The sequence below is a fragment of the Rhinichthys klamathensis genome, unplaced genomic scaffold, assembly GCF_029890125.1.
Source record: "Rhinichthys klamathensis goyatoka isolate OS25496 unplaced genomic scaffold, OSU_Roscu_1.1 h1tg000121l_1, whole genome shotgun sequence".
Lineage (NCBI taxonomy): Eukaryota > Metazoa > Chordata > Actinopteri > Cypriniformes > Leuciscidae > Rhinichthys > Rhinichthys klamathensis.
In genome coordinates this window covers 2,165,589-2,190,179 of record NW_026606658.1, presented here as the reverse complement: position 1 = coordinate 2,190,179, position 24,591 = coordinate 2,165,589, and the positions used below count along the sequence as shown (strand labels likewise).

The window sequence follows — 24,591 nt, the reverse complement described above, 5'->3', positions numbered from 1 at the left end:
CAAAGGGAAATGCTACAAAGATATCCTTATCTGTTTTATAGAGGAGAGAGACAGTCTAAATCCTTAAAGGCAAAAGCTGTGCAGAATTTTAGGAAACATGAATGGATATAGTCAATAAAGCAGATTAAAACATCCCAGCAACAGGACAATGTTTGCACTGTTTAATGCTCCATGAAAAGCAGATCTTAAAGGCCGCAAGTGCTTGTAACTTTATATTGATCTGCTGAAAGACTGAGCCATCCCATCTTGTTTAATACAGTCCTCTGTGTCTTTAAAATCTACTTGAATGTGAAACAGACCGTGTTTACTTTCACAGTATCATCCTGGTCTTATTGTGAACAATTTATCTGTGCAAAAATCTTAATCTTTTATCAAAATGTAATAACTTGTTCTTTGTTTTTCATTCTTGATTTCAAACCCTCTTTCCCAACCATATGATTCAATCAATTCCCATTGGATAAAATAAAGTCCAGTCCTACTTTCCTCTCGTTTCATTTATCAATATCTTGCTTCACTCAGAAATATGTCAGATTATGAAAGTAAAATGGATTACAAACAACATTTCAATTCAAGTCAAGTCACCTTTATTTATATAGCGCTTTTTACAATATTTTACAATATCAAAGCGCTTCACAGTGATAACATGAAAACAATATAACAAAAACAATATAACAATATAACAAAGTTTGTTTCTAAAAGAAATTGCGTCAACGTCCACCTTAAGTAAGGCAGATCAATAATATTATTGAATATTAAATGTTAAATGTCCCCAACTAAGCAAGCCAAAATCCAAGGCAACAGTGGCAAGGAACCAAAACTCCATCAGGTGACAGAATGGAGAAAAAAACCTTGGGAGAAACCAGACTCAGTCGGGGGGCCAGTTCTCCTCTGGCCAACGGAAGAACAGTGCATGATTCGGGCAGCATTGCAAGTCAGATTGGATCGGAACATTTAGAGTATTTTTTGGAAGTCCAAGTATGCACGCCGGTCTTAAGACGAGTTGTTGAGGATCAGTGCCGTCCACCATAGAGAGTCCATATCGCCCGTGTTGAATCGTCACTTCATAGGCTTTGTGATTGGAGCATCTGAAGTCTCCGTGAGAGGCTGGATACAAACTGGAGCTGACGAACGCCATTTTCTCGGGACTCGCGTCCCGAGATAACAGCAGAAAAGCAAAGGGAAAATAATTAGCGTAGCTGCTGTTCATAATGATGATTTCCATAACACAGGCGTAAAAGACAAAACATGAAGACAGTGACTCTTGCGTCCCAAAATCACCCCCCTCCGTCCCCCACTCAACTCAGCCCAGCTTACTGACCTCTACGTCCCTCCTGCTGCTGAGACCTAACCACAATCTCACAATCTCTCCGCAACCCAACCATACGCGCCAACCCGTTGACTAAGGCTGTCGAGCCCCACTGGTGCGTGAATAGGCAGTTTCAGTGGACAACGGTTCCGTATGGCATACTACCTACCGCAACACAATATCTGCCCAACCACCCGTCATTCACGCAATATACACAGGAACGTAATGACTGCAAATACTATGCAACCTATGCAGATAACCTACAGTCTCTTCAAGTTTTATAGTATTAAATGCATTTGATCTGATTCAGCAGTATAATAAAAGGTAAGCATTATGTAAATGCTTGGCTAAAAAGATGCGTCTTTAATCTAGTTTTAAACTGGGACAGCGAGTCAGAGCCTCGAACAATATCAGGAAGGCTATTCCAGAGTTTAGGAGCTAAATGTGAGAACGCCTTCCCTCCTTTAGTGGACTTAGATATCCTAGGAATGACTAGAAGCCTCGAATTTAGTGATCTTAAAGAACGCGATGGATTGTAGGGCGATAGAAGGTCCATTAAATACACAGGAGCTAAACCATTTAGGGCTTTATAGGTCAGTAATAGTACTTTGTAATTGATACGGAACTTGATAGGTAACCAGTGCAGAGATGATAGAATCGGTGTTATATGATCATATTTTCTTGACCTAGTAAGAACTCTAGCGGCTGCATTTTGCACTAACTGTAGCTTGTTTATTGAGGATGCAGGACAACCGGCTAATAAAGCATTACAGTAATCTAGTCTCGAGGTCATGAATGCATGAACTAACTTTTCTGCATCGGAAACAGATAGCATGTTACGTAATTTAGCAATGTTTCTAAGATGGAAAAAGGCCGTTCTTGTAACATATGAAATATGATTTTCGAAAGACAAGTTGTGGTCTAGTATAACTCCCAGGTCTTTTACCGTAGAGGATAAAGTAACAGGACATCCTTCTATATTAAAGTTGTATTGTAAGTGGTTTTGTGGATAGTTTTTTGGACCAACAAGTAATACCTCGGTTTTATCTGGATTTAGTAGCAGGAAATTATGCGTCATCCAGCATTTTATATCTTTAAGACACTCTGTCAATTTTGATGAGTTAGTGTTTTCATCTGGCCGTGATGAAATATATAATTGAGTGTCATCAGCATAACAGTGGAAATTAATTCCATGTTTTCTTATAATATTACCAAGTGGCAGCATATATATTGAGAATAGCAGAGGGCCTAACACCGATCCTTGCGGCACTCCATAGTCTACTGACGTTATCTTCGATTTTTCCCCATTTAAACAAACAAAATGGTAACGGTCTGATAAATACGATCTGAACCAGCTTAATGCCTGTCCCTGAACACCAGTGTAGTTTTGTAGTCGATCCAAGAGTATTTTATGATCGATAGTGTCAAACGCAGCACTAAGATCGAGTAGAACTAGTATTGAGATACAGCCTTGGTCAGAAGCTAAAAGTAAATCATTTGTAATTTTAACTAGCGCAGTTTCTGTGCTATGATGCGGTCTGAATCCTGACTGAAATTTTTCATATATCTCATTTTCTTGCATGAAAGAGCACAATTGAGCGGACACAGTCTTTTCTAGTATTTTAGACATAAATGGAAGATTTGAAATCGGTCTGTAATTTGCTAAGTTATTTGGATCTAATTGCGGTTTCTTAATGAGAGGTTTTATGCCTGCCAGCTTGAATATTTTTGGAACATGACCTAAAGATAAAGACGAGTTAATAATATTAAGAAGAGGCTCTTCCACTACAGGTGACACTTCTTTCAGAAATTTAGTTGGTATTGGATCTAATAAACATGTTGTTGGTTTAGATGCAATGATAAGTTTATTTAGCTCTTCCTGTCCTATAGTTGTAAAGCGGTGTAGTTGTTCTTGAGGGGCGATAATTGAGGCTGAATCATAAGACACCATAGAGGATTGTACATTTACAATTGTGTTTCGGATGCTTTCTATTTTCTCATTGAAGTAGTTCATAAAAACATTACAGCTATACTGTAACGGAATAATTTGCTCGGGTGATGTCTGTTTATTTGTTAGTCTAGCCACGGTGTTAAATAAAAACCTTGGATTATTTTGGTGATTTTCTATTAGTTTGCGGAGATGCTCAGCCCTGGCTGCTTTTAGAGCTTTTTTATAACGTGACATACTGTCTTTCCACGCGATTCTAAAGACCTCTAAATTAGTTTGTTTCCATTTACGCTCTAGGTTACGAGTTTCTCTCTTGATAGCATGCGTAGCACTGTTGTACCATGGTGCTTTAGTTTTCTCTCTAACCTTTTTTGATCTAATTGGTGCAACAATATCTAATGTACTAGAGAAAATGGTGCTCAAACTGCTAGTCATTTCCTCTAGTTCATCTGTTTGTTTGGGTTCACTGAGCAGCTGAGATAGATCAGGTAAGCTATTTGAGAATCTATCTATAGTGGTCGGAATGATTGTTCTGCCTGGTCTATAACGTGGCGCAACATGACAAATTTCAGCAGTGCGTATTATACAAGTTACCATGTGATGATCGGTGAGATCGTCACTTTGCGGTATAATATCTATATCGGTTGGATTGGTTCCGTATGATATAATTAAATCTAGTGTATGATTTAGACGATGAGTGGGACCACTGACATTCTGCTTGACCCCAAAGGAGTTTAATAAATCTGTAAACGCAGTCCCTAACGCATCGTTTGTGTTATCTACGTGTATGTTTAACATTGTTTCCAGTAGCTTTTAACAAATGCTGATTTTATTAAAGAGAACAAATATTTCTAGATTGTAATATAAATGAATTTGTATTTTAACATATGAAGTGCAGGGTATTGAACATAATAAAGTCATATGGTGTTAAGTAAACATGTTTATTAGAGTAGAACATACAGTAACTGTACAAATAAAAAGAAATTAAATATTTTCCAGCTTAATTTTCAGACACATTTGAGTGAAGAGTATCAAAATATTTCAGGGTGGGTTACCAGTCCAAAAAATCCAGACCAAACTGAAGTTGAGGAAAGTCTTTTTTATACCATGTCCACTAGAGTAAATGCATTCTCCTGTTTTGTAGGAATGACATTAATAAAGGTCTTGTACAGTACGGCACCCTTTGGAAGTTTTGGGATCACATCCCTGGCTTCGGCACTTCGTGGTAGAGGAATATACACCTCCTTGGTGAATCTGACAATACCGTCCTCTAGGGCATAAATTGTTTTGTTGGTTCCAATACCAACCTGTGAGGACAGACAACGAGAGATTAATTTCAGATAAGGGAAATGCAGGCAATTTCCAGTTTTACATAATTGTATGGTAATAAAGTTTTAGAATTTTAAGAAATTTAAAAACAAAGCAGAATTATGTAGTTATCAAATTTGTCATACTGATAATATAATTTGTAATGAACAAATTGTGCTTTTTATTTAATTAGAAAAAAGCTAAATAGTTTTACTAGTGATCTCAGACTTTTGGACCCTACTGTATCAAGAAATGTTAAAATAACACATTATAACAAAACATAGAATAAAATATAAAATCATTTTCAAAAATTAATCTAAGCGACTAAGCATCAGAAAATATGCTATATGCTGCTTTAAAAAAAAAAAAAAAAAAAAGGTACATTTGTAGGTACTTAAAGGGTTAGTTTACCCAAAAATTTTAATTCTGTCATTAATTACTCGCCCTCATGTCGTTCCAAACCCGTAAGACCTTCGTTAATCTTCAGAACACAAATTAAGATATTTTTGATGAAATCGGAGAGCTTTCTGTCCCTTCATTGACAGCAACGTCATTGCAACTTTCAAGGCCCAGAAAGGTGGGAAAAACATTGTTAAAATAGTCCATGTGACTACAGTAGTTCAACCTTAATGTTATGAAGCGATGAGAATATTTTTTGTGTGCAAAAAACCCCCTAAAATAACAACTTTATTCAACAATCTCTTCTCTTCCATGCCATTCTCCTACGCTGTTGACGTAGTGTAAACAGTGCAGCGCTTCTGGGTTGTACGTCAGAACGTAGGCTCGCTATTGGCCAGCATCACATGCATCACAGACATGACCAGCGTCAGCCAATAGTGAGCCTACGTTCTGACGTACAACCCAGAAGCGCTGCACTGCATCTCATTATCATACACTGTTGACGTAAAGTCGTTATTTTAGGGGTTTTTTGCGCACAAAAGGTATTCTCATCACTTCATAACATTAAGGTTGACCTACCAACACTCTACAATGCGAGTAAATCACTCGCATATGCGAGTAAATTTCACTCTGGGCGACTAAACAATGTCAATCATCAGCCATTGGCTAATACATTCTTAGATTTTACTCACCAGTGTGTGTGTGTTAGTTAGATGCCAAGTATAAGTTTAGCATAGATATATTTTCACTCACTGAACACTGACTGAGCGCTTGAGAGTTTCGCTCTCCGTCAAGCGATCTGTTTAATATTTCAAATTCAGCTCAGCGTACCTGTATTTGACGTACCGTAAACTCTAGTGTGAAGGCGCATGACTCGCTGTCGCGTTTCTCACACACACAAAGAGAGAGAGAGCGAGCGAGAGTCTTACATACCACGCAAAATCGACGCGCTACATGTAAACGATATTCTTGTTAGTATTTTCCTGTCAAAATAACTGAGTTCATCTGGAATTATTCAGCTTTTAAGAACAAGCAGAAGATATGGCGGTTTCTCCGGTAGTGGGCGGAACTAATGCGCAAACGGCAATCTTATTGGATTGCTCTCATCCCAGTTTTAATTTCAGAAAATCAGAGCAAACGAACGCTGACAAGGTGATTAACATTCATGAACCCAGCAGCTTATGTGTTGTAGGCCTATACTATTTTTGTTTATTGTCATTATTAGTAGTAGGATTATCTTTTAATAATAATTACTATTATCAATTACTATTATCTTTTTTTTTTTTTACAGAAACACTGAATGACCAACAATATCTTAAGCACCACCACCAGTTCTAAGTTCAGTTAAAATGACAAATATGCATTCATGCATGATTATCAAGTTTTAGTTTTAATTACTAAAGTTCTATCATTAAATAGGCTAATGCTTGATTATCATAATATAATGCTTGATTGACTGATTTTAAGAGTGTACATTTAGATATTTAAAAAGCTGTGCCATTTTACAATAAGCTGATTTGGTGGAAATATATATATCTCAGTCTGGCGAGTAACCCAAAAAATTGACTAGCCAATGGCGATTCTATTGCCAAGGTGTGCGTAGAGGGTTGAACTACTGTAGATGATGAACGAAGGTCTTACGGGTTTGGAACGACACGAGGGCGAGTAATTAATGACAGAATTAAAAATGTTGGGTTTGAGCTCAATTTTAAAAGTAAAACAGTTGTGATGCACAAAATAATAAAATATCAAAAAAGGTAATGTACAAAAATATAAAACGTTTGTTTTGGTAAACAGAAATTGTCATTAATAAATTGTATACAATTACAACAAATAAAACACATCATAACTTTGCATGATCAGACACAGCTATAGCTATATAACAGCAATTCATAGGAAGATACTTTACATGAGCTCCAGGTTGCCAGCGCATTAGACCCTTGCGTTGTGTTGCGAGGATGTTGCCAGCATGTACAAAGTTCCCTTAAAAAAAGTAAAGACAAAACATGTGCTATTATGCAAGATAAACCATAGCTACAGTAAAAACCGCACACAAAATCTCTGTGTTTCTCATATCATATCAAGTTCAATAGTTAAAAAGTACCATCTTGTTTCTTGAAACCGTATCTGCGGCCACCACTCTTCCCTCCAAGGTTTTTGCTGCTTCCTCCTGACTTCTTTGAAGCAAATCTCGTCAGTACAACTGTGGGTGTTTGACTGAACAGAATGCCTGCAAAGATTAATTAAAAAATCAACAGAAATCATCATTATCTGCATGGATGATGTTGAAACTTTTCTTCACGTCATAACCATCAATTTGATGTGTTAAATCAACCTTATCCTTAACGCTCTGCATTGCCATGAACAAAACACAAGACGAATCAGTCAGTTTATGCTCTGTTGAAGCTGCTGTCAACATTTCAGACATGCTCACTGTGCTGTTAGGAAATGGTGGCTTATAACAGGCTAGCAGCTACTACCAACTCGCAGTCATTACAAAACGTTAAACGATAAAGTGCACCATTACTCCAAATCAGCAACTATTATTCACACATGACTTGCATTATACGTGATACAATTCGAAAAGGAAAAAAAACCCCGAAAAACTGTCATTCTACTCACAGGCTCTGGATTGTAGCATCAAGGACGCGAGCGCCGCCATCTTGAATGACGTGATGTGACGCAGCGGGCGCGCTCCCGTGATCCTTCAGAAGAACCCGCGAAGCTGCGAACTGGAGAGTTTGGCTGGCGTGAGTAGAGAGAAAAATAAAAAGTTTGTGAATATTGCATATTTACAGCTACAATAGAAGAGTATGAGGTTTTCTGTTAGTGTGTGCGAATGTAAATAATAACGTTAACGTTAGTTGTCTGGAGTCCACGCGCAGGTTCTGTTCGTGGTTGTGACTGAATATTGCGAAATCCTCACTTTGGTTGGTCTTGTTTCAACAAAATATGAATGTATTTTTTTTGGTAAAGTAACCATATTTTCTTATCAAAACACCGTATTTACTACAGTGTTTGTACAATGTTTAAACTGTGTAACGTTAATTTAGCTAGCTTGATATCATCCAATCCATCTATGTAACGAGATAAAACAAAACGCCATATTCTGACACCGTTTGAATGAAATCCCTAATTAATATAGTATGATTTTACAGTAGTAACGTTACAAGGCTATAGTATTAACGTCTGTAGCAACTAAGTTAACAGTTATAGCAACTGATCTTTTCGATTGTCTGTGATATAAAAATGGTTATATTCTTCCGATTTAAATATGCCAACACGATATTCTAATTTTTCGAGTTTCAACTGTATAACGATATATATATATATATATATATATATATATATATATATATATATATATATATGTGTGTGTGTGTGTATATATATAGCCTATATATATATATATATATTTTTAAAACAATTGTTTTTAAAGAAAACTTGAAGGTTATTGACTGAGTAATATAAACAGTTTGTGAAATAAAAAGAAATGTTACAAATTAAATATGTTGCTAAAAAGAAAATATATTTTATACAGTGTTACATGTTTACATGAATTCAAATAAAATAAATATAAAACTACACACACACTTATTTATTATTTACTTATTTTGTGGAGGGAAGAAATATCAGCAGGGCAAGTACAGATCTAAACTTAATCTGTATTGTATTTTAATTTGAGCTTTCCTTCAGACTGCAGATCTTCGTATAACAGCTCAGCATGACCTGCATCAGTAGACCTGGATTCCTCCTAAGTGACAGCGACTCCAGTGATTCAGAAGAGCTGCCTGTGTTTGATTTCTCACAGTCAAAATCCAGACAGGCCAACTTGGTGGTTTTAAACAGTTTAGACTCAGAAATGGCTCATGTTGCTGATCCAATTTCAGCTTTAGAGGTCCGCTCCTCCACTGGACCTGCTAGATGTGACGTGTTGATGGTCAGTAGTGACAGCGAGGAGGAGGAGGCCGTCATTCCCTTAGCTGTGAGACTGAAACAGAAACAACGTGGTCTGGGTACAGTAGCCACCGCTGCAGAGGAGACTCAGGCTTTCAATGTGGATCCTAATGGATATTCACACTTCTTAGATGTTCCAGCACATCATATCAACCCCGAGGCCCACCCAGTTGAACATAACAAGATCTGTAGAAATATAACAAGGCAGTGTAGCTCAAACAACGCTGCACCATACCTCACAAAAGAACCTTCACCTGAAGCAGAGAATGGCCCTTACCTGGCCAAACGCAAGAAAACCCCAGCAGAAGTGGAGGCTGCCAGACAGGAAGCCCTGAGGAAAAGAGCAACGCGAGAGCATCAGCAGGAAGAGAAGGAGAGATTGAGAATGGAGAAGAAAGCTCTGGCTGATGCTGTGAAAGCCCTGAGGCCAGAGGAGTGCATCAAACACATGGTGGTGACGGTCGACCCAGGTAGGTGGCAGTGCTCATCTCTGCTGTAATAGTTTCTTTCAGTGTTCGTTGCGCTTTGGTACTTTATCCGAGTTGTTAAAAAGCACTGGCATGAGGTATTAAGCTGCATTTGCTAAATGGATTAGTATTGATTAGCTGTCTTTCTCTCATAGGCCTGCTGCAGCTGGAAGGTGGCGGTGCTCTCCTGACTTCCCTGCACGCAATGGGCTGCAACTGTGCCATAGAGAAGCAGTCTCTTCCTCGTAGTGTCACCTGGGCTAGACGCTCACCCTGCCCTCAGGCACGACTGCCCTCTATACATACAAATGCAACTTTTGCCCATATTCCTTGTCATTGGCTTTGAGGTGCAGACAGTGATGAAAGTGATAATTATTTAATTATTTTCATGTCATCATGGCTGAATATTAAAATGAATCAATTAACAATTACCATCGCACACTGCAGATTATAGATAGGTGTGTAGGAGAGAAGACCAAAAAAAGTAAAAAATCTAAAAAACAAAAGGAAATCCCGCCCAATATCTCATGACCATCATCAAGCATTACATTTTTAAAGATGACATTTAACAGTGTTTTCTTTTAGTGTTTTTAAAGTATAACTTTAAGTTGGTGTTATAAAATGGCAAAGGTAATCTAAGGCCCTGTTTACACCTGGTATTAAGATGCGTCTTGGTCGATCAGCAGATCACAAGTGGACAACGCTAAACAGGTGTAAACGGGCTCTAAAACGTTTTGAGCTTGTCCACTTTTGACCACATCCAGGTAGTTAAAAACGTATTCGACCGGATTGCTTTTGTAGTGTGTGGTAATGTGGTCGAATGTGTTCGAACAGCCCCAAAGACCACCTACTCTCTAGCCTGACGTCGTCATACTCAGATTCTAGTCAGAATGTGAGTCTGATACTGCTCCATTGGGCTGTGATTATGGGGCGTGTTTCAACCGAACCAGGAAAGAAAATGCCTCTGGACATGATTGGATCGACAAATGCCTTGATCGCGGTTCTCTGTTCCTCTTTTAAAATGAATGCGCTGTCTACGTCTTCTATAACAGACGCGATGGCTGAATCTACACATCTAAATTCTCCAGCGGCAGCCATTCTTTGTTGTAAACAAATTCATCCCAAGCGCTCTTTGGTGAAGTGGATAATTACGTTACGGTTGATCATCTGTCCATCATCGTATAAAGCCCGCCTTGAGAATTTGATTGGTCCGAACAGCTTTGGTTCGGGCATACTTGCTTCACAACGGATCAAGTCCAGACCGAACTTCCCATCCTCAAAGTTGTGGGCGGGGCTAAGTTCGGCTGGCACCCAGGCTACCTACTCTACACCTACGGACTTAAAGCGTGAACATTATGGGAAGCACGCTGCGCTAGCCAGATGGGATTTAAACTTTGTAGGCTGAAGACACAAGTTTGGTTTGAAGATGAAAAACTTACCAAGAACCATGTTCTCTCACCATTCCTGATTTCTAACATGCAGCGTTCGGCTGGTCTTGTGGCTTTTAGAGCAGAAACGAAAGCTGATGATCTCCGTGTGTTTTTCTGTTTTCTCCGGTCACGTTCACATGTAAATTGCGTGAGCTTATTTTGTCCATTAGATCGAAAGATGAGAAAAAGTCCATACATTTACCTGCCCATAGACCGTACCCTAAAAAAAATTAGGACAGAAGTGGTTGAAAGTGGACAAAAAAGACAGGTTAAAACACCAGATGTAAACGGGAATGTGTCTCCCTCGTCTACATGTGATCCGATCGACCAAAACTCATCTTAATACCAGGTGTAAACGGCTGAAATGTAAAAACGGGGATTGAGTAGCCTATGAACAATTAAATGCATTCATTTTTTTTGCATTCATTTTTGTTTGGATGATGTAAATACCGAAGAATCAATGTCACCCAAGGATTTCCTGTTGAATGTCATGAATACAGATTCTCAATGTCTGACATTTAACATTTTAAATTCATGAATATGGCATTATAAGATGTTTATCTAACGTTTGTAGATAAAGAAGATTCTTAAACATCTCTGTGGCATCTCAAATTTGGGCAGAAATTAGGAACAGCTAAACCATTGGTTGTCAACCTGGGGGCCGGTTCCCACTAGGGGACCTTGGCAAACTTCTAGGGATACATTATTTAAATGTATATAAAAAGTTTTATTAACATATTGTAATCTTAATTAAACAGCATGAAACTGATGTCATATTTTTTAGATTTTGTTTTATCACATTAGAAGTGTTAGAGTTATACCGTTTAGAAGCTTAGACGGGAAGGATTTTGAGTGTCTCAAACAAAGGGGTGGGGGGCATTGGAGTCAAAAAGGTTGAGGACCACTGATCTAAATCATTTTACACTTGGTTTCATAGTTTAATTGTTTTGTTTGCAGACTGGTGAGATTATGTCCATTCCAGACTCACATGCTGTAATCCAAGTTCCAGTGGATGACTTTGTGACCATGATTAACAACTACTGCAAGGTAGGCACATTATGCTCGGCGGCACGGTAATGGCATGGTGCGATTTCCTATTGGACCTTTATAATTACATAATTAACCATTAATAGAATAATTATTTGATATGCTGGATTTCCCGTTTTTTGTATGATGTGGCAACTAAAGATGAAATTAAAAGAGCTTTGTGGCCGAAAGGGCAGCAGAAAAACCAGCAGTTATGACCTTTTCGAGAAGAGTCAGAGCAATTAAGAGTAATGAATACAATTACGGGATCATCTCTCAATTATGTAAAAATGATCCAGAAGGTCTTTTAAAGTGTCCAGTTTCTTAATCTTTGAAAAATGCATGGCCCAGAATTTTGACAGCATAGTTTTTCCCACAGGATTTTGTGAGACTATGGGGGGGTGAACCTCATTTCCTCTTGGGTCCGGGGACATGTCCCACCAGAAGAACATTTTTTGTACGTTTTAAAGTTAAATTCATCAATCTGGTGTACTTTGAGAGTTCAAAATTAAGAGTTCCGAGTCATGTTCAGTGTGCAAACTGAACAAAGAAAAAGAGACTTAACCCTCTTTTTAGTTGTGATATAGTGTCTCAGTCTACATTACATTCACACCTGTGTTGTAGGAAGTAGGGCTGAATGATTTTGGAAAATAATCTAATTGCGATTTTTTTAACCAATATTGCGATTGCAATTTAATATACGATTACTTTTTAAGTTCTTTATATTATCTTCTGTATTATTCGACAAAGACAAGCAATAAATCATTGTATAGTAGAATCTTTAGGCACCTCATGATCTACTTTTTTTTCGTAATTAATAATATTAATAACAGTTAAAAACATTATTTGTGTAATTAATTGTGTAATTAAAAATAATTATTAAAAAAACATGTTAAGAATTTTAAATAGGCTATATAAACGAATATAGCTTCAGAATATAAAAGCTAGTAAATAAAGAGGAACAAAAAAAAACATTACAAACAATAAACAAAGAGTGCTTTCAGTATTTAAAAGTAGGCTGTCTGAATGTTTTCCATTCAAGAGCTGTGAGTGATTTGTCTTCTCAGTTTAGATACGATAAGCTGCATTCACACTAATGCACAGATCCCTTTTGAAATATAAGATGTGGTTTGTCCTGTTGGTTTAAGATATGACTGACCGTGTTTGTGTGTTTTATATCACTAGTGCGTGCAGTGTCCATTCTCGGAGCATATAAGCCCTTCTCGCGTGAGGCGCGCCACTTCTTTATTTAAATCTACCCTACTTTGTCAGTTATTTGTTAGTGATAAAAATATTAGACTACCTTATTAAAAATATTGCTTAAGTTAACAGACCTGTGTGTGTGTGTGTGTGTGTGTGTGTGTGTGTGTTTTATATTACTAGTGGAGTGTCCGTTCTCGGAGCATAGCTCTGCTTGCTTGAGGCGCGCCGCTTCCCACTCTCGCTGTTCTGTAGTTTATTAAAAGTGTATTAACTCTGAACGTGTTGCGTCTCGGCTGTCTATCTATATTGCACCAAATACGACACTGCACTCCCTTGTGTTGTGAAGTCGTTTGGATGAACGGTTCTCGAAATAATCAAAATGCAAACGGACAGACAGACATAGGCTATAGAGATTCCGAAGCTTCGAATATTCGATGTTCAATACTACCGAAGCTTCGAAGCTCAAAAAATGGTATTCGGACCAGCCCTAGAAGACAGTGAGTGTTTAGGGTGCCATTTGGGACAGGGCCATTCCTTGTGAATAGGGGTGTAACGGTACACAGAAGTCACGCTTCGGTTTATTCCTCGGTTCAGACATCACGGTTCGGTACGAGTTCGGTACAACGGAGGGAAAAGCAAAACAAAAATGCAGTTTATTTTTTATTATGCATGTCTCAGGCTGTACCACCTAGTGTATTACTACATTTGAGTAATTCATGTAATTGACGTATTATTATTGGAGCATTTTCTCTCTCTCTCTCTCTCTGTGTGTGGGTGTGGGGGGGCTGGATTAAAGGAAAATAAATGTCTTAAACCTTGTATTTTTTAAATAAGTTTTATTAATAAAGTAAAGGCATAGAACCAGTTTAGTGCATTGACAATATTTTTATATAATTAGTTTATTAATTAAATGAATAAAAAGACACAAATACCTTGAGATATGTTTGGTAATTGTACCTGAATGAATTTAAAATTAATTTGCTATATTTCAGATTAATATATTTGTTTTCCTTAAAATTTTAATTAACACTAACTTTATTCTCATCTGATTTATAAATAATATAAATAATTATAAATAAATAATTTATTACTGTATACAATAATACTACCATTAAAAAACACATTTGATTTTATTTTTTAATCAATGTAGAATGTGTAACTTAAAAATAAACAGATTAGTGCTCTGTTTGAGGACATGAAATGAAAACCAATGCAATATGATAAATGTCCAAAAGATGGCACCCACAGACTGTTTTTAATGGGTTGGATAAATAGATAAGATAACAGCTGTCATCATGACTCATGAATGTTTTGCTGGTCAAATGGAAAATATATATAGTTCTGATTTTTTCCCCTCCTGTTTATCTACAGCTCAGATCTAGAATTCTGAAGTGAAATAAAGTAGCGCTGTAATCATTTTTTATGCATTAACCAGAGAAAAAGAGAGAGAGAGAGAGAGAGAGAGAGAGAGAGAGAGAGAGAGAGACTGGGAAAACCAATGTTTTCCCAAACTTGCGAATTTAAAGAGGCCGGCAGGTCCTCTAACTCTTGTGGGTCGCCACCACTCGTCCTTAGTGCTGCTATCTCTGACTCACTCACTGGACCGTCGTCGACCTTATGCGTCGACCTGACAAAAAACTGCACATAGGCGGGGCTACAGATTATGTGTCCCTAAATAACCTGCGTTTTTAACAGTAGTTCCGCATTACATTAATTAATTTGCACGCGAGTTTTATTTATTTTTATACCGTGTATTCGCCGTGTAAATTCATGCACCGAACCGCGACGCCCGTACCGTTTCGGTTCAATACGAATACATGTACCGTTACACCCCTACTTGTGAAGTGAACCATACTGAAAAGCAGAAAACACTCGATCAAGTGTGCACACTTTGCTTTGAAATACAGTGCAAACAGACTATATACTTTTTAGTAGACTATAGTTTTTTTGCGATTTGATTAGGGCACAAAGCCATATTGCGCTTTTGATTTTAGTTCGTTTGAGGGCTTTAGTTCGTTTGCTGCAAAAAAACGATTGAGACCTTTTATGTTATTAAGAGAAGTTTTTAAATATTTTTAGTTCATTATGAAGCTGTGGCAGAACAGATTAGACTATGGCAGGTCCCCAGAGTCTAGGAAATTAATGGTAAACACTTTCTCTCCTTTGTGGTGCTTTTCTCTTTTTAACATAGAGGCAAAGCAACAGTGTATTAACCGAAAGCGGCATATCTCTGACCACCTGGATCCAAGGACTTATGAGCAGGAACCCAGGCAGAACCCTCAGTCTGGTCGTGATTGACATAGATAAGTACTTCAGGTGAGTGACGTACTGAGAGTGTCAGTTGTATTTAACCTGGACATTTTTTCAATGTTTAGATGTTTATGGTGCTTTTTACCCAAGAATTAACCAGTAATGACTTTAAAGACAAACAAATCATAAAACAAAAATTTGCATTAGTACATGCATGTTATGATTTATTTTGACAAACTAATGACGTTTATAATTGCTTAATTTAGCATTAAAAATGCTCTTTTGCAGATCCCAGAATTCAAAATGTCAGAAGAAATTCCGTGAGGCAGTGCTAGGCGAGGAAAAGAATGTGGGACTTCAGGGAGGGCAGAAAAAGCGAAGAAAGAGAGACGATATCAATCAGCTTCCAGAGGTCTCGCGAGTGCAGGTTGAGGAGGTAAGCTGAACCACCTCTTTGGCAGTCAATATAAATTCATGGGTGTATTTGAGGTCCTCTGCTTCAAATCAGTCTTTCTTCTCTCACCTGTCTATCAGACTTTGGTAGACTTGCAGCTGCAAACTGGTGTGCAGGTTCGCTTCCTCTCTACCTGGAAGGACTTCACTGATTATATTACCATGTCAACCAAAGCAGTAGCCGAGGCTCCGTTCAAGTGAGTGGGAAGACACTGTTTCCAAATTTATCGCTTTCCAACTAGCTGTATCTTTAGCTACTGCTGTTTATTTCTTACTTTTGTGTATGTTTATTCTTCCCAGGCGGGAGCGAGAGAAGACGGGGTTCACATTTTGTTTGGAGAGTGAGTGGGCAGGGGGTCAGAAGGTGGACCGCACAGGGAATGGCCTTCTGCAAGTTTGGAATAGACAAATACAGCAGTTGAACCGTGTCAGCCCTGATATGGCCAGTGCTGTACTCAGTGCCTACCCGTCTCCTCGGCTCCTTGCTCAGGTTAAATCTGTTTTTAATTCTGAAGTGTCTTGACAACATAGATCCAACCCATTATCTGCTAAGAAATGGCACATTTTTTGTAAATCATTTTATGTTTGAGATTTAGTGTGTATGTATATTTATTACTTTAGGCATATGCACGGTGCAAATCGGAGCATGAAAAAGTTGGTCTGCTGTCAGATGTACTCATTCGTCGCGGAGAGGGTGTGACATCTACAACTCGCAGAGTTGGTCCAGAGCTTTCTAAACGGTTGTTTCTTATGATGACGTCACATGATGACCAGCAACCCCTTGATTCTGCTGTATAGGTTATTCTGCCTTGTACACACAGATGTCAAAAGAATTGTTATATTGGCTTCATTGAGGTATTTATTACAGTTCAGATATTATATGCATTTCAAGCTATTTCAAAGTTATATTTGTCTTTTTTTACTGTAAATCGTTGCTATTAAATGTTTCTTAATGTACCCAAACGATTTTTCTTCACCTCCATCAGAGCTAGCTTTCCTCAAATACCTGTGGTCCAAACCTTTCTGTACCTCTCTACACTAGAGGTGAACCATGAAAGTTTCACTTTTCCTGGAACGAGTTTTTTTTTGTTCTTTTCATCTTAGTGGCAAATAGCCTTGGCTGGCAGAAGCCTTTTCAAAGTAAATCGGAAATGCAATTTATTAATTTAGTATTTCATTTGACACAATTGAAGACCCATGTTTAATGTACAATTAATTCCCTTTATGTTATCTTTACATGTTTTAGCAGTACTAAACGGGGCGTTGTTAATCGCAAATGTATACGTTTTGACTCTTTTCCTGTTTAAGCACTACTGCGCGCCTTTCGGAACCAAAATGGCCCCTTGAGCACGCCATACTCACTGTCTAAGGACTGTTGAGGCTCATGGCTCATTTCCAGCACATTAGAGAATGGCACCTGACCAAGGAGTGTCGTGTTGCCTGAAACGAGCGGTGGGGTAACGAGCCGTTAAATGTGCTTAAGAGATGAGCTGCATGCTTCATCCCTGTCCCTGAAGGCAGTATTTCCTCTACAGTTTAAGGGATGGCATAACAAACTATGGCTAGTAGGTGTGTGCTTGTGCCGAAGGGAATTATATGGGCAGAATTATGGCAGCTTGAAAAGGGATCACCTTGGAGTGATTGTTTAGCTGAATAGTATGAAATCCAATTTTCGTGTACTCTGAATGCAGACTATAATAGCTTTTATGACCTAGAGTTTGCAGTGCTAACATCTTCACTGGCTTGTGAACGGTTAAATGGGACTTTAATTTCCAAAAGGCAGTTAGAGGATATTACAACTTGCAAAGTACAATGTAACTCATCTAACCTAAATGTTTTGGGGGAATAGTTTCTCTCAGCATATGTTCCATTTGCATCAAAACACGAATATCTGTAAGAGGAAAGGGTCTGTTTATCTTCAGCTACTGGATGTGCAATGTGCATATACGAGTCATGACTACTCCACATGATAGATTAGACCCCGGATAGCATTTCTGTTCAGCAGAGTTGCAGTTTCTCATTTCTGGTGCACACAGGATTCTTCCTGCTTCTTGTTGGAGATTAATAAGGATTGGGAGTGGCGGTAGGTCAACGTCGACCACCTTCACTCACAGTCAATAGAGTGTAAAGCAAAGCAGGGCTGTTACTCACTGTCTTTCCCTGGATATTCTCAACTCAGCTCATCTCTTGGAAAAATGCACCTTCTTATCGGCCGCCACACAAGATGGAGTGCCACAGGCAGTGCTGTTTATGGTTTTGTGAGTCTGTTTTGTTCCAATTACAGTTTCATATTCTTGGCAGAGTGGGGGCACTTCCAATTTCGTGAGTTGTGCCACAATAATGCCACCTGTAGTGTGCTGGCCCACCGACGACAGTGGCATAATAATAATAACACATTTCCTCAGGCAAGTGATATGCCAACAAGGCAAAGCGTCTGATATTATCCTTCCATTGCATTTTCAATGTGTTTTCGCCTTGGTGCTTGGTGAATCACGATCCACTCAGAGCCACTCACTAAAACTACAAGATAGAATGTCAAAGACTCTAACAATCTATTTCAGAGTATGAGTAGGCCGGCCACTGTGGTATTGGTTTCTTTGCCACCAGCGTTCAATCAATGTTTCCTGCTTCTAAAATAAATCATTATATGGCTCTGCTTCTGCCTTTCTTTTGTTCATTTGCAAATCAGACGCAAGTGATTCAAGTGTTCAGATCCAGCTCTTCTGTGAAAAGAGATGCAAAACCCTCAAATAAAACGGAGCTAGAAGCTTTTTAACTTCGGAGGGAAAACATTGCATTGTTATTGCATGATTTTGTTTTCTACCTTTCCCTCTCCTTCCAGCTTTTTTTTTTAGATTGCACATATGTACAGAGTTATCTTCTCTCACTGTGGAATTTTGTTATTGTTTTTTTCTTCTTCAGCTGGTTGGCTGAGTTTTTGATTGCCACATGAGGGCAGAATTGCTTCACACTGACTATACACTAAAAAGACCGGTGATTCCACACTGGTGTTTCTCAACTCTGTTTTATTAAACATCACATAGCGATCCAACTCAATAGCAAACCTCAAGGTATTATCATGATATAGACTTGTCTGTGTTGTTTGAGTGTTTGATGCTTCTTGAATTTTGATGGTTTCTTGTTTTCGGCAGCTAGTAATTCACTGCTCAAGTTTACCCTCCGTGAAAGTGAGCCCATATTTAATGTAGTCTGAGTTCTTGTTGTTTATTTATTTTGCATTGTTTTGTTTGTCACACAACCTGTTCATGTTGCCTTATTTGGATAGATCAGAGATTCCCAAACTTTTTGTCAGCCAAACGCTTTTGATTTAGAATATTTACTTTAAGTACACTGATATTTTAATTTAATATTTAAATAATTTAATAACACATTTTCATGTTCACAGCTCTGATGTTAGTTAATGTTTACATGCCATGCAGGGAAACAAAATATGTAATATTTTGTTAGTAAGTGTTTTATTTAGATTTATTTTGCTTTTATTTTGAAATAATTTAATTTACATTTTTATGATTTAATTCTTTATCAGCTTTTCATAAACTAATGAACCTCTAGGGGTTTGCAAATCCTGTTTTGGGAAACTAGGCTAGATGTGATGAATTTGCTCAAGTTTGATTTGGCGCACATCTTTTTAAATTTTGTTATCCAGTCACATGCACGATTTATGTACTACTGCAATGCTTTACTAGCTTACAGGTGATCCAGAATGCAGCAGCACGTTTGGTCTTCTATCAGCCTAAGAGAAGCCATGTCACAGCCCTCTTGGTTGTCAGCATTATATTTTAGGCTCAGAAGGTAGCATATAGAACCACCTACCGTTCTGCACGCTCTTACCTAAAAACTCTACAAAATGTATGATTCTTCTTATTCCCTTCAGTCAGTCAAAAAGTGTTATGCCTGGTGGCAACATCACAGCACGGTATGGAATCTCCTTCACAGAAACTCTACACTCCCATGATGGTGGAACACATTCTTCACCCAAATAGCACACCTCTTCTTGTCTTGTACCATGCAAAAGAGATTGTATACTTGCTATGACCTGACCACAAATTACACGTGCAAAAACTGCACAAACTTCTGTTTCCTTATGTAGGTAATAGGTGGCAAGCATCTGATGTTTGTAATTTTGTTTTCTTTGTCTGTCACATTGTGCTGCTTTTAGTGGCATTTATGTCCTTCACTGCACTGCTTTCAGTAGTTTTTCTGTGTAAACGTGCACTATATGAACATCTGTGACTATACCGATGTTTACGCTGATTTCTTGTTTAAGTTTTTCTTTAGACCTTTTCTGATTCTTTGGCTGTAATGATTCACCCAATGTCTCTGCTTGTAAACATGGCTCTCAACATTCCCGTATTTCACACCCATCTCCCGCCCCCCTCCCGTTTTGTTATTTCTCCCGTGAAACTCCTGTAATTTGTATGGCTCAAACCTCGTTGTATGAATAATCACATCAATATATTATTCCAAGGTTGTCCAATTGCCAGATCTTGTATGAAAGCACCCTACTTACACAATCTACACATCATACACATTTCAACCCATTTGTGAGCTCAACCTGGCAACCTACAACCCAGTTGCGCAGTCGATATCTGCGCAGGTAGTAGATGCGGGAAGTTGAATAAACTGGTAGAAATGGGAGGAGAAGACTCAAAGAGTTGTGATAGAATGAGGCGTGTGTGAGGTCCTTGTCTCTGTCAGCAGCGGCTGGTTTTAAAGGGACATCAGCCAATAAAGCTTTTTGTCAGTAAAGTCAAAGAACAAAGGTAACAGAAAAACACTCACTGCTCTTGACTAAAGAACTTTTGTAACTTTAATAAGGATTAATCTATATATAATTTAAAATGTATGCAATGCAAACTGATGGATAACTTTATTCAATTTCTGTTTATTTCCTACCTGGTAGACAAATATTTAAAATATACTGTCTTTATGTTGTTTCTACATTAATTTGGAGATGGAATTATTACATTATAAAATATATTAAAAACGTAAGGTTTTTTTAATGGCGATTAATCAGAAAAGAATGTGTGATTAATCTAGTTAATTTTTGCAATCGATAAAATAAATAAAAAAGAAGTCTTATTCATGTTTATTTTTATTGAATATTATGTTAATATCTGCGCAATTAATGTGTATTTAGCCTGCCTCTGCCATTCAGCATCCCCCATAATTCCCCACCAACCCGTCTCCTGTATTTTGGTACCCAAATTTTGACAGGTATGCTTGTAAAGCATGACAAGTGTGTTCCATTGTCTAAATTTCGCACATCACATCACTAATCAACAATGCATAGTGTATCTACAGAGATGGCAGCCAATGAGCCTGTAGATTCTATCGTTTAGTGATACACTGCAGGTCACGTCATTTCAACATGGCAAAATACATTAAGGAGGATGACCCACACCATATATACAGTATAGAATTAAACTTTTTATAGAAAACTATTATGAATTCAGCCTTCATCTGTGTAACACCATTCAGATGACTCTTATTTCTCTAATAAAATTTCTTGATGTGTATGACTCTTGCTTGGGAGAGGGAGGTATAAAATGTCATTTTTTGGCCACATGTAAGAGGAGGTGCTATTTCTACAATTCAAGCCGTATCTCATTTATATATAAAAATGCTAGAATGAGTTCTATGTGAACGGCTGCTTAATGTGTAACGTAAAGCATGTAACACACATTTGGATAGAATTTTCTATTCATCTACAGCTTAAGCACATTCAGTATCCTCGAAGAGCGTCCACATTCCAAAGGCCATGAAAAACCAGATAGAGAATCCCTTTGATGGCCCTTAAGAAATTGGATCATTATCTCTGTTTTCCGCTCACTTTCTCCTCACAATCCAAGTTTCGCTGTGGGAGGCTCTGCTCTCCCTAGGGTGCTTGAGAGTTTGAGGCTGCTGCGTGGAATCAGGCCAGGGCTCAATTTACTTCAGATCCCAGGCCTCAGCCCTGCAGGGACCCCTAATCAATGCCCACCTCTCGCCCTCCTCATGATCCCTCTCCCGTAGCGACCTGATGCGATCGCTAATTGGGCTATTTGTGTGGAGCTGAGCGAGTCTGACGTTCTTCCTGCTTGTCAGTGTGTGTGTTTTATGATGTATCCGGGATGTTTACTTATTTATTTGAAGCATGCACCTTCTGGAGTCTGTAAGGTGGTTTGATGGACTGCGTCCCGGAGGAGTCTCCTGAGGCTGTCCGTGTGTGTACGAGCGCGTGTCAATGTGTGCTAGACACCAAGCCGGTGTCCTGCCTGCTGCCGCTCAGTATTCATTACACACCGTCACCCTCTGGGGCGTTTTTATTAACATTCCAATCAGTGCCGTGCCAGATTGCTCGATCTGCAGAAACAAATTGGGAATAGTCTTTGATATAAGGTTGAAAACACTCTGACAAGAGGAGGCACACAAATATGAATTCATGTGCACGGCACATATTGAGATTTGGTCAATGAGCCAAGTCAGGGCCATTACTCCTCTGTTTGTTATTTAAATGGCTTTGCACAACACCGGCACCTGGAGTATCTCTTTCCGAGCTAGGAGATCTTGTTCCACAAAAATGACCAGTAGGAAGCTGCCGGTTCTTCCTGAAGTGATAGGCACTTTTCCGTTTTTCTCTCGTGATCCATTGTTGTCTTTCTTTCCTTTTTCCCTGCAGCTGACTGATTCTCAGAATCGAGGTGCTTGACAGCCACCGTCGACTGCAAAAGACACACTTTATTCTCACAGGATGGCAGCGGTGAGATGGAAAGATGAAGGTAAGACAAAGGGTGTCATTCATCGTGTCTCTCAATTCACAGGTCTGTCACACTCCCCTCAATCCTCTGAAGGCTGAAGGCTTAGTGCTTGAGATTCTTTGGTCAATAGCTGTACTTGACCTTTTATGGCCCAAAAAGTTTGTACGTTTTGGTGCACTTTCCCACAGCATGTGTCATGAGTACGAGTATCGTTTGTCCCTGACGGGTCTCAGGATCAATCCGAATTCATGTCAGTAATATCTTCTCCCAGCTGCTGTCCTTAACCTGCTGCTCAGTTCCTGTCTGAATGACGTTAGTTGTGTCTGAGCTGCACAGGATATGACCTAGAATGATGATGATGCATCTTTGGGAATGAAAAGTTATGACAAGAAATGAATCTGGTGATTTTACACACTATTTCTCCTTTTATACTGAGCTTGCTGTCCAAGGTTACACGCTACTTCTGTTTTCATCTTTAATTTGTCTCAAAAAGAGAACTAGTGTTGAAGGAAAAATACAAATATTGCACTGATATAAAAATTATGACCAATACCCATAAACTGATGATTATATTATCCTGTTATGGCTTCAAAATTGTTGATATTAATAAGTATTATTTTAATAAGTACTTGTTGGCAAAAAAGTCGATTTAAGCATCACAACAAGAAAAATTTATATTTATTTTGAGATTAGCTAAAGATTGTATTCAACAATGTTATTAAATTATTACCGTAGTTTTTAAAAGCTCAACTTTCAGTGAGCCATCTAAAAATTATTATAGGCAATTATACAGAGTATATACAAAAATTGCTGTAGTTATGCAGCTGTTTGCCAGTAACTTACTGTAGATTTAAATTGATGTATATTTACTGGCAACAGTTTGTTCAAAGTTAAATGAACATTAAACATTAACAAGTCTTTGTCTTTACAGAATTATAAAATAACAATCTAATGCAAAGCATTCTGGGAACCAGAAATCTTCATCAACCTTTTTCTGTTTTTTTTTTCCTTCAGATTTTGGTTCCCAGAATGCTTTGCACGAGGCTGTTATTTTAGTTTTATTCTGTAAAGATAAAGACTTGTTAATGTTTAATGTTCATTTAACTTTGAACAAACTGTTGCCAGTAAATAACATCAATTTAAAACTACAGTAAGTTACTGGCAAGCAGCTGCCAGTAATACTGTAATTTCTACAGATTTTTTTTACAGTGAGTAGGTATATACATATTGTATTGTGGACACATGCATGTTCTGTAAAGCTGCTTTGAAATAGTATGTAATGTGAAAAGCACTATACAAATAAATGTGTATATATATATTTATACTCAGTATATATCACCAAAGCTGCATTTATTTGATCAAAAATACAGGAAAAACATAATGTAAAATATTATATATAAAATATCTCATATCAGTTGAAAACCGGTACATTTTACATCCCTTAAATCTGTGCTTTTCACTAAACTTATAAACTATTTCAAATTCAATTTTAATATATATACATATATATTAAATATGTTTGAAGATTAATAGCATGTCCTAATAAAGTTCGTAGTACAACCCCCCCCCCCCCCCCCCCCCCCCCCCCCCTCTTTTTCTGTGTGCGCAATAACAACTTTTTTCATTAATCGTATGAACAGAACTTAGACACTGAGGTCAGTAAATCTGCTTATTGCAATGGGGCCTTTTCTCTTTCATATTAATTTTTTTAATGTTTGAATATTTAAAGTAAATTAACTTTGAGATAAATATGCTACAGTAAAACACTCAAAATATGAGGAAAAGCCTGTATACTCCACCTCCATTCCCATTAAAACCACACACACACATAAAAAAAAAGCTTACTGCGCTCTGTAAATCCTTTTTTTTTCATTTGCTGTGAAGGTGAGAAAGGTGAGCATTGAAAAAAAAAGAAAGAAAATAAATGGATCCTTTTTATCAAGAGCCTCATACAGTGCATCTCTTTCTTCAGAGAAGTTCATAGCTATAGGAACCGTAAACATGATGAAGTGAGGGTGGCTTTTTCATCATGCATCAAGCTTCAGTGTTATTCAAATGCTCAAGCTGGTAAATAATTCAGGGA

The 24,591-nt window shown here is 38.0% G+C and overlaps 2 protein-coding genes across 2 annotated transcripts; one reads left to right on the top strand and one right to left on the bottom strand.

The window, feature by feature from the left end:
- Positions 1-4,176: 4,176 nt before the first annotated feature.
- mrpl27 (mitochondrial ribosomal protein L27) lies at positions 4,177-7,705 on the bottom strand. Its single transcript, XM_056255504.1, has 4 exons — positions 7,584-7,705; positions 7,066-7,191; positions 6,871-6,944; positions 4,177-4,561 (listed from the first exon to the last, which is right to left on the bottom strand). The coding sequence occupies exons 1-4, from the start codon at positions 7,621-7,623 to the stop codon at positions 4,355-4,357; spliced, it is 447 nt and encodes a 148-aa protein (XP_056111479.1). The 5' UTR covers positions 7,624-7,705; the 3' UTR covers positions 4,177-4,354.
- Positions 7,638-16,588, top strand: eme1 (essential meiotic structure-specific endonuclease 1). Its single transcript, XM_056255505.1, has 9 exons — positions 7,638-7,711; positions 8,658-9,388; positions 9,541-9,668; positions 11,773-11,862; positions 15,236-15,360; positions 15,583-15,730; positions 15,829-15,944; positions 16,048-16,237; positions 16,369-16,588. The coding sequence occupies exons 2-9, from the start codon at positions 8,686-8,688 to the stop codon at positions 16,543-16,545; spliced, it is 1,677 nt and encodes a 558-aa protein (XP_056111480.1). The 5' UTR covers positions 7,638-7,711; positions 8,658-8,685; the 3' UTR covers positions 16,546-16,588.
- The last annotated feature ends 8,003 nt before the right edge of the window (positions 16,589-24,591 follow it).

Bases quoted from the DNA above. Each gene is read 5' to 3' on its own strand.
- eme1 (XM_056255505.1), top strand. From the start codon at position 8,686: ATGACCTGCATCAGTAGACCTGGATTCCTCCTAAGTGACAGCGACTCC. The intron at 11,863-15,235 runs GTAGGCACATTA...TTTTTAACATAG, and splicing joins TGATTAACAACTACTGCAAG to AGGCAAAGCAACAGTGTATT. The intron at 16,238-16,368 runs GTTAAATCTGTT...TTATTACTTTAG, and splicing joins CTCCTCGGCTCCTTGCTCAG to GCATATGCACGGTGCAAATC.
- mrpl27 (XM_056255504.1), bottom strand. From the start codon at position 7,623: ATGGCGGCGCTCGCGTCCTTGATGCTACAATCCAGAGCCT. The intron at 6,945-7,065 runs GTACTTTTTAAC...ACTTTTTTTAAG, and splicing joins CGGTTTCAAGAAACAAGATG to GGAACTTTGTACATGCTGGC. The intron at 4,562-6,870 runs GTAAAGTATCTT...CTGTCCTCACAG, and splicing joins GCTGGCAACCTGGAGCTCAT to GTTGGTATTGGAACCAACAA.